The 10,466-nt window shown below is 32.2% G+C and overlaps 1 protein-coding gene across 1 annotated transcript; it reads right to left on the reverse strand.

Moving 5' to 3' along the window:
- Window positions 1-5,166: 5,166 nt before the first annotated feature.
- On the reverse strand, window positions 5,167-9,503 carry LOC117122174 (snaclec coagulation factor IX/factor X-binding protein subunit A-like). The gene is made up of 2 exons (XM_033267681.1): window positions 9,476-9,503; window positions 5,167-6,552 (listed from the first exon to the last, which is right to left on the reverse strand). Exons 1-2 carry the CDS (start codon window positions 9,482-9,484, stop codon window positions 6,076-6,078), a joined length of 486 nt encoding a protein of 161 aa, XP_033123572.1. The 5' UTR covers window positions 9,485-9,503; the 3' UTR covers window positions 5,167-6,075.
- Between the last annotated feature and the right edge of the window lie 963 nt (window positions 9,504-10,466).

Below are 10,466 nucleotides of genomic sequence, written 5' to 3' on the forward strand. Positions count from 1 at the left end.
TTTCAAAACTGAAAAAATTACTTTATTCCGAGTATGAAGATTGATGCCTATTTATTTATTTTCATTATTTTATTTATATATTTATTTTATTCTATTTTATTTATTGGGGCTGAGGGGATAGTTAAGAAAGGGGCCAAGCTCGATTAGACTTGTCTATTTCTTGGCTCCTATTGTATACCATTTGTTTGTTTTTTGCGTATACAATAAAGAAAGAAAGGAAGGAAAGTTTCGTACATGATACTGTATATTGAAATACATTCATACAGGGAGAAAACTAATACAGTACAGTACTGCACTGGGGCAGAGGCAGATGGGGTGGGGGGGGGCGCAGATGCTTCGATCACAAACTCTAAAGTATAAGAAAAATAATTGTTTGATTTTATTGTTGATATGAATTACCAGTAAGATTTTCTAGGTACGTCCGGGCACCTGAGGTCTATATATCACAATTTTTGCACCTCAGCCCTAACTATGGTGAGCTGAGGTTTGGTGTCGAATCTCACCGCCCCCTACTACCAAATCCTGCATCCGCTCCAGCAGCGTTAGCCATTTATTTTTTAGTGTAAAATAGATACGTCGTATATAGCGTAGTATGTGGTCATAAATACTTATTGATCCTAACCAGGTTGGAAAAAATGTTATTGGTTAATATTACTATTAATAATAATAATAATAATAATAATAATAATAACAATAATAATAATAATCAATTGGCTTTAAATTAAGAATTCTATAAAAAAAAAATTACAAACTGTTGTAATAATACATTTCATAAAGATTGATCCTAATTTTTGATGGGCCTAGTTGTTGTAACAATATTAACAATTATTAATGATGATCAATAATAATAATAATAATAATAATAATAATAATGAGTAAACAATAATAATATTAATAATGAAATTCAAATTTCAAATAAATATTTATTTCCCTTTTTGTTATATTTTACATGACATAATCAGATGATAAGGATAATAATAATCATTAAAATATAATTTAATGATAATTAAACAATCAATAGGTCTAGTTTAACTAACAAAAGTAGCCTCACCTAGGCATGTCTAAGATCTCTATCTAGTAATTTAGAGTTTACACTTAACTGTAGTGTACACTGTAATGTTCTTTGTTTATTTGAAAGCTAGGGGCCTAGCCTACCCTACCCAATTATTATATAGGTCTAAGCTATAATTACAAGAGTAGATAGATCTAGAATCATTAATAAATACCCAATACGGTCTAACTCTCTATGGTAGCTAGCCTATAACCCATACTAGACACGTTTTTATACACACCGCCGATACGCGGCGCCCTACTCCACTGGCCTCCCATCATGCAATTCGGTTGATTACACGATTTTGGGCTCGCTGCACTGCTGCTCGTTCTTCCTCTATATATTCTTGGATGCATGAATTCTTTCCCCGTACCACAGATAATAATACATGAATTAGTACATTCAAAAATAAAAACAACGATCTGTGCAATGTTAATTTAGTAATGCAGTCAGTAAATCATCCTTTAATAATTACAAAAGGTTAAAAGAATTTCCCAAAATGGAGGGTTATTTAAAAAATCAAACTGATTTCTATGGAAGCAGTTTAAAATTTAAAGCAAGATCCAAAACCCTCCAGCTTAACGCCAAAGCGTGCAAATAGGATCTGACTGTAGATAAGTGCTGCCCCCTATGTCATGAAAATGAAGGGAAATATACGTATTATAATATATGGCAAATATTCATGTCTGGAGATTGTAACGCTAACATGGATATACTTTTGGAGACTCTGCTAAATTTATGAATAAATTAAAAAATAGCATGGAAACAAAGAAATGATAATATAAATTGTAAAACCTAATTAATGAGTTAAATATTTAAATATAAATCATGTACATAAGATCTCTAAAAGCACAAATGCTCCTTATATGTCTCTGAATTTTGAGTCCACAACTTCCATAATACAATACTAGAGGAAGTAATTTAAATTCCATTATTCCCAAGGTCAAATGTTTTGCTACTTCAACTTTTTTCTTTTCAGGCATCAAAGAATGGAATGCCCTTACAAATTACATGTATATTAAATCAATCAGTAATAATTTAACTTTCCGTTAAGAACTAAAAATTTACCCTTTCGAAAAAGCTAAATTTTGAGAAAGCTGCAGTAGTTAACTCTCTGTCTTTGTTTTTTGCTGTGACTGCCTTGCCTTGTTTATGACTTTTTTAATTGTTGCTTTTTGACGGCGGAAGATATTTCAGATTTGTTTTGCTTTATATGGACCCTATTGGAAACAAGTTACTATTTGGCGACTTTCATGGGTTATCTTCTGTATCGTCTTTTTCGTTCAATTTGTCAACTTTTGTTTTTGTTCTGCTCTTTTGCCTTCGATATTTGTGTTTTGTTTGCCGAATAAAGAAATTTAAAAAAAGTGAATTAATTTATTTGTATGCACGAAGCTATCTTATGTCGTACATTAAATCGAAAAAAATAGAGATATGTTGACGTTTTAAATGGTAAAATTTAGACTTTACGTAATGAGTACTTACCGTTAAAGATCTATCGAGTTTTAAAAATTTTAATTTCACGTCTTGTATATATCCGTGTTTCTGTATATATTATTTACTTTAAATTGTTTCCTTTTATAAACACAACGTCTCTATGCTACACGTGACGTGTGCCGCCGATGGAAATACGTATAGTTTTTCATATAAAGTATTGTATACCGTAACTTGACGTATTTTGGACAAATTATTGCGTATTTTGGACTGATGTTCACCAACAGAACAGATGTGCCCACGTGTGTGTGTTGAAAAATAAAACATGTTTATTCGGTTTATGTAATATAATTTTCCTAAGCACATTTATATGTTTATGCTAATGTAACATAACATTGTAAAATAAATAATTGACCATTTTCAATTTACATTAGGGTAGGGTTTGAGAATTTATGTTGAGTATTTATTAGTCTCTTTCGCTGTATAATTAACATTACATGTGCAGTTTTAGGCTTAAGTTAAGTTTGTATTATGTGTGGAAGCAGAGGTTCAAATATGGCACCAGAAGGATGGTTGGTGGGGAGATTGGGAGGGTCCCTTTAAACCATTTTCGAAATATTTTGAGCGACGCCCAACTACGCCCAATTTGCTCTTGTCGATGACGTCGGTCCTCTCTCCCCTTCGGGAACCTTGGTCCCGTCGGGCAAACCCTGTCGCAACCCCTGTATCAGTTGTCTTATCACAACTTTCATCTTTCATTTTCTATGTTTAATGTTTGTGCGTTGCTGCAGAAAGAAAATAAAATAACTTAATAAAATGAAAAAAAAACAAAACAAAACAAAATATATAATATAATACTGTGTAACGGTACTCAGATACACCCCTAGTCTTGGTTTCGGGGCAGGAATATTGATTAATAATATATTATTATGTACCTGTACTATCATACTTTTCTTAAATTAATCTATCTGTATATCTCTTCCCATTGGACATTACTATTTCGGAGTCTGTGTTTTGGGGACCGGAATACGATAATGGTTAGGCCTATATGAAAGTAAAAGTACCAATATATAACTTCGACCATTTAAAGGGAAAGAAACCGAAACAGGCCATTATATATTTAGCTTCTGGGTTGATAAAATTATCATCATCATCTGTGGCATGTTTATATATTTACATTTTCTGTCAGTAGGGTAGCTCTCACAGTGAAAACACTGCTCATTCGAGGGACCCAATGGAGCCACCCCTGATGCAGACTGTGAAACGAGTCCATGCTGAAATTATTTGGCCGCAAAATTTACCGGTAAAGTCGTTATATTAGAGAAAGAAGGATCGGGTTTGGCTGACAAACAATATTTGTCGGTACTGTAATTTGTCAGGCTTTCATGCATTCTTAGATGACGATCTGTTTCACCGTGGATTTAAGTTCAGTAACACTTAAGTTAAGTTCAGTAACATTTATTCAAATCGATATTCATGTGAAAGTAAACAATTAATAGCTATAAATTACGATTTAGGAATCAGATTAGAAGTTAAAAAACTTGTCTCAAAATGATTACTCAACAAAAGAGAATATAATATATATAAAATAAAAATGTTTAAATAAATATATAAATAAACATGCAAAAAGTGTATCTCATATCAGATTATGTTTCTTTTAAAAAAAAAACCCATTTCCAACCATTATAATGATATCGGTGTTTGAGTGACATTTTTTCTACTAGGCATAAGGGCCTAGGCATGTATAATTTATTATTAACAAATTATAATGTGTAGTATTATATAGGGCCTACAGGTAAATACTATCAATTCAGATTTGTATATCTATGCGTTGCTTTATTAGATTTTTTTTATAAAGGACCCAATGGAGCCACCCCTGATGCATACTGTGAAACGAGTCCATGTTGAAATTAATTGGCCGCAAAATTTACCGGTAAAGTCGTTATATTAGAGAAAGAAGGATCGGGTTTGGCTGACAAACAATATTTGTCGGTACTGTAATTTATCAGGCTTTCATGCATTCTTAGATGACGATCTGTTTCACCGTGGATTTAAGTTCAGTAACATTTAAGTTAAGTTCAGTAACATTTATTCAAATCGATATTCATGTAATAGTAAACAATTAATAGCTATAAATTACGATTTAGGAATCAGATTAGAAGTTAAAAAACTTGTCTCAAAATGATTACTCAACAAAAGAGAATATAATATATATAAAATAAAAATGTTTAAATAAATATATAAATAAACATGCAAAAAGTGTATCTCATATCAGATTATGTTTCTTTTAAAAAAAAAACCCATTTCCAACCATTATAATGATATCGGTGTTTGAGTGACATTTTTTCTACTAGGCATAAGGGCCTAGGCATGTATAATTTATTATTAACAAATTATAATGTGTAGTATTATATAGGGCCTACAGGTAAATACTATCAATTCAGATTTGTATATCTATGCGTTGCTTTATTAGATTTTTTTTATAAAGGTGCGGGGCACATAAAGAACGGGGCTCCAGGAGATCAGGGGCCCTGATTCAACGAACCGCCTGAACCTGCGGTAGTTAAAGTCACTGGTTAGTAACGTCACTCTGCATTTACATTCTTTCTCTCTATTCCGACTTTTGAATTGGTTTCAAAACAGTTCAATAACAAGACATTAACAAATTTCAATCGTGCGTATTATATTTTTATTGAACCTCAAAGACGTCAGCCTCTTAAACATAAAAGCGGTTAGTGTAGTTATTGACTACAGCGGTGGCGCCAGAAGTTTGCCGACAAGGTGTCCAACGGAGGGGTCCGAACCAAGGCGACGACGAAGCCCATTCGACGGCCCGGAATAAAAAAAAAACCCTGTTAGGGTTCATAGGGAGAGTTTTCATGACTTAATTTGGTCCTAAATGTGCTTTTAGACAACAATATTAGGGATTGGCAATCAAAACAGCGTTATTTGGATAGTCAAATTATTATTTTTTTAAATTTTTGGTCCGACGACCTAGTCGTTTGTTGGACGACAGGGGGTTCCAGGCTTGTCCCACGGGTGGGCAAATGGCCCCTGGCGTCACCACTGATTGACTATGGAGGAAACAACTGAACTAATTAAGATGAAATTAACAGTTGATAATGATCTTCACTCATAATGGCCATCATGATCTGATCAAAATGGTCACTCGATGCAACTCAGAGTAATGCTATTGTTGCTACTCAGAAATGTTAGTTCACTAATGGAACAAGGTTTATAGAGGCAAATCTCCGTATTATAAAGCGCTTTAAGGATCTATACATTTAGCACTCTTATATACTTTTAATAACTTCATGCCAATAATAATATTAATAATAATAATAATAGTAAAAAAAATAATAATAGTGTTATAATAGTAATAATAGTAATAATAATAGTGTGATAATAGCAATGAATGTATATACTGAATCCAACCTCTTGTAATCGAACCGTAAAGAAATTTAATAAATTTAATTAAATATCAAATAACAGATTACTACTGTACTCCATTTATTACATTGAATGCTAAATATGGTGCAACAAACATATCGTTTCATCAAATCACTTTGGGGGATTTAATATCCAATGGATTAAATCTCGCATGTGTATGGCAACTTATAGTCGCAACGGAGGTTATTCCAGGTCAGGTATGAATTTTCCGCATTCCATTGGGTAACGCAATTTTCAGTTTCAGGGTTATTGGGTTCACCTGTTGACCAGTTGTTGTACTGGTATGGTGAATTGTCCGACCAACTCCAAGTCGTTCCCGACTTCTTCAAACCAATCCAGTATGTGAATCCAAAGCCAACTAATTCATTATTATATGTTTGCCAAAGCGTAGCAACAAACTGGTTTTCATCTTCACTTTCGATGGAGACGAGATGACTCTGTGAGTTTTCGCTGGAGGAGCAATCCTTCTCTGCCTCATCCCAAGTCTTTAAAGATGCGAAGAATCGATAGCATTTGTTTCCGAATGGAACCCAATATTCTGGACATACCTGTACAGTATATTCGGCGCCATCAGAAGGGCTTGCAGCCACCGCAATGAAGATACCAAGTAGCAATACCTATCAATAGAAATATAGTACATATAATACTGAACTTTATATTGATTATAAAACCTCTTAACCGGTTTTGCAATCCCTGTTGGTAATTTAATGTAATGTAGTTAGATTTATATAGAGCTTTATACCGAAATGGTCTCAAAGTGCTCGAGATGTGGAGAAGCTCTTACAGTAACTTGCTTCTCCCCAAAGAGTACCTTCATGTCTGAATGTCTGAGCTACACGGCAGGAGCGAATACAGAAATTAGCGAAAGGGGGTGGGGGGTCGGGACAACATTACCTTAGGAGTCCGCAAAATTTGTGTTTTTAAAACGCCCGAAAATAACCACCGAAGCGTTTTGGGTGCTTAATTATTTCTTTCCTTCTTTTTTTTTCTTTTTTCTTTAATTTCTAAAAAAAAGGGAGGGGGTGGGGAGGAGGGTCCTCTAAATCCGTCCTTGCCCTATAAACCCGATACCAGCTAGTCTCGTCTGTCCACAACAGGGGCTGTATGAACCAGTACACAGGGGTAACCCTTAACTCGTCTCTGAAGAATAATGTACTGGGATCTTTTAATAGTCCAGGTGCTCCGAACACCCATCGCCTTCACTCCCCTGCTTTATACCTATCATTATTTATTTCAGTTACCTATATGTATGACTAACACCTTGTTAGTCAAGCGATTCCTAGTTGCTAGTACATGTAAACCAACATAAAAAATGGGTATCTTTTTTCGTTCTATATTAGGACTGATATGGGGTGGGGGATAACATTTTTTCCACAACGTTTAATCAACTGAATATATTTTCTTGTTTTTAGTACCAACGTGTAAACACATGCGTGATCATAAATTTGTCACGCATTTAGCACAAATCTATGTTTTATTTTTAATGTTTAAACGTGTTTTTATGTATGCTTCTCCTTGTTTATAGGTTACGGTATTTTTGAATAAATTGAATTAACTAACGGAGTGGTATCAATTTAATGCATTTGTTGATATAGGGTATGTGGTTACATGAAATATGCCCACAAATTTATATCAACTGAATATACAGTATTTTGTTGTTATTAGTAGTAAAGTGTAGAAAAAATAGAATAACCCCTATCATTTCGAATAAAGAACAAAGTAACGGCAGGGTTAATTATTTCATATGAGGTCAAAAGGTCACCAACCAAATATCGAAATCGAATTTACCCAAAATATACTGCATATTAAAACTCCCGACAATCATTTACTTATGCCGTTAAAACTAAGTCAACACAGACCAAAGTTAATTAATTAAACATATTAAAATCATGTATAGATAGAATTTTAAATAAAATTTTCACAATTGTGGTACATAATTAACTAAAATAATATGAACTAATGAAATATGGGTGTGTTCATTTTATGCTCGGGAAAAAGATTTAAAGGCTATATATATAATAATGCTGGTCCATTTACACTTTAGCTTTTCTAATTATTATGTAATTGTCAAATTATATTTAATACATAACTATATATTTATATTATAGAGTGTGTATACAAATTAAGTTTAGAAAATTAGCTATGCAAGCACTATAAATCATTAAAAAAATAAATAGTAACAATTTAATATATATGTATATATATATATAATTATATATATATATATATATATATATATATATATCGAAGTGATTCTACACATTCATCCAATTAAAATCTATATTCAAGAAAAAAATATACAGTAAACAAAATTGAAAATGCAAAATTTAAAAATGTCTCTACATCATATAATTTCATTAATGTCAAAAATGTGTCAAACTATTAAATAAGGTCCACAATTTTAATACAAAATTTATTGACAAACGGATAGATGTTTCGTGGACGAATTTTCAAGATCAAGTGAACAAAATATAAACATATGATAGAAAACCAAATGTTTCAAATATTCAATATATATACACTATAAACTACATGTATATATACAATTCTATATTATACATTATATATATACTGTCTCTTATACACATCTAGATGTGTATAAGAGACAGCATACACACAAATACATACATACAAATTTACTTCCTGGTTTAATTCTGTTGGCATACCATCATGTACTGTAGGCCATTACTGTATTATTTTAGGTCCGATCAGGATATTTTATACTGCAGACACTTCTGAATATCTCATCCACAAACTATTTAGCATTTGTAGGTGTGTTCAGAACCCTTTAATTAGGCAAACATTCTAGCCTAGGCTAGAGTTGACTATTGGCCTAGCTGAGGAGAAAGAGTTTAAGAGCAGCCACGGGAAGAAGGCAGCCAGGCCAAGTTAATGGTGTATGTATGTCGTCTAGCTTAATTGCCAGATTATTAGGCAAGCTTAAACACGTTTTTAAAACAAAATTACACAATATTTTTTCATAATCACACACTTAATATGTTCTTTAACTCATGTAACTCAAGGTCAAGCAATAGTTGCTATAAAGGCCACGCAATAGTTGCTATAAAGGCCACGAAGACTTCACCACGATTTTCTTTACATTTGACAAGTCTAGGGCCGTTTTCATAAGGCCTGTCTTCGATTTAATTTTTTTCTATTTATTCGAATTTTTAAATGACCCCTAAAATTAGGCCACGCCCCTAAAGTCTTCCCTATATTTTTATAAAAACTTATTATGTTTTTTAAAGCCAAGCATGGTATATTCAAATTAGGTCTATTTATTTCTTATCAAGTTGGTATCAAACATTCGCCAAAAAGTTTACCGTTGATGATGATTTCTTAGGAATAAACCAAAAGCATTTGCTTAACAACTATAAATGAGAAAATGTTGGCCCTCACCAAAGTAATAGAAACATAACAAAACAAAGAATATTTCTAACCAAATTTAAAAGAAATATCCAGGTATAGTTTACGTCTATGTTATGTATTATACTGTATTATCTTTAAATTTTACTAGTAATATAAAATTGTGCAACTTACGATTCCCATGACTGCCTACTTCTTCAATTTCGTAAAGTGTGGCTTACTATATTACATCACACCTTAAATACATTTTCTGGATCCAGGCTTTGACCAATCCCGGCCAATTCTAATACTGTAAATATGACGTTTGAATTTCCCAATCTCTAGAACACGCCCATCCATTGATATGACGTTGGGAAAATCTCTGCTGATGACAGTCATTTGATGTTGTAGAATAGAAATTACTGAATATAAAAAGTATATTCAACATTAATGCAAGGGGATAGCCATCAATTTCAAAATGGCTGCATTTTTTTAATTGATTTTATTCCCAGAATTGCACATTTATGACAAAAGATGTTAATATATTAAATATGCTCTTATATAAGTAACAAAAGAAATCAAAATAATATTTCACTTCAAATTTGCAAATATTCAAATCCAAATAAATATTCAATCTATTTTAGTATATATTTGATATATGAAATTAATGATTTAATAAGGTCCGTACAAAATAGCCTTTAAAATGAAACAAATTGCTAAGAATAATATATTTTTTTCTTTTTTGGATGGATAGCAAACCTTTATTTGAAATCAATGGTTAAATATTCAACACACACGGTTTTTTCATTCTTATCAAGCGATACAGGATATCATATGAAATATTGATAAATCATTAAAAAAATTATACAGGACATTTGGCATTCAATCTCACTATAATATACTTTTTTTTTTCTAAAATACTTCTGAACACAATTATTTTCCAATGAAACCAGAACAAAATCTTAACTCTGAAAACTACATTGTATTTGATTAGTATCATTCTTTATGTTTTTTAATGGAATTTGTTTTTCACTTAAAGACTTTTGTTTAGCATAATTATATTATATTCTGCTTTAGGTATGATAAACGAGCGGCTAACAATATATGCATAATTATATATTACATACACACACATACGCACCCCTTCCACACAACACCCCACACACCCATACACACGCGCACACAC

Source organism: Anneissia japonica, unplaced genomic scaffold (assembly GCF_011630105.1).
Source record: "Anneissia japonica isolate Jap-2015-1 unplaced genomic scaffold, ASM1163010v1 scaffold288265_len830512_cov201, whole genome shotgun sequence".
Lineage (NCBI taxonomy): Eukaryota > Metazoa > Echinodermata > Crinoidea > Comatulida > Comatulidae > Anneissia > Anneissia japonica.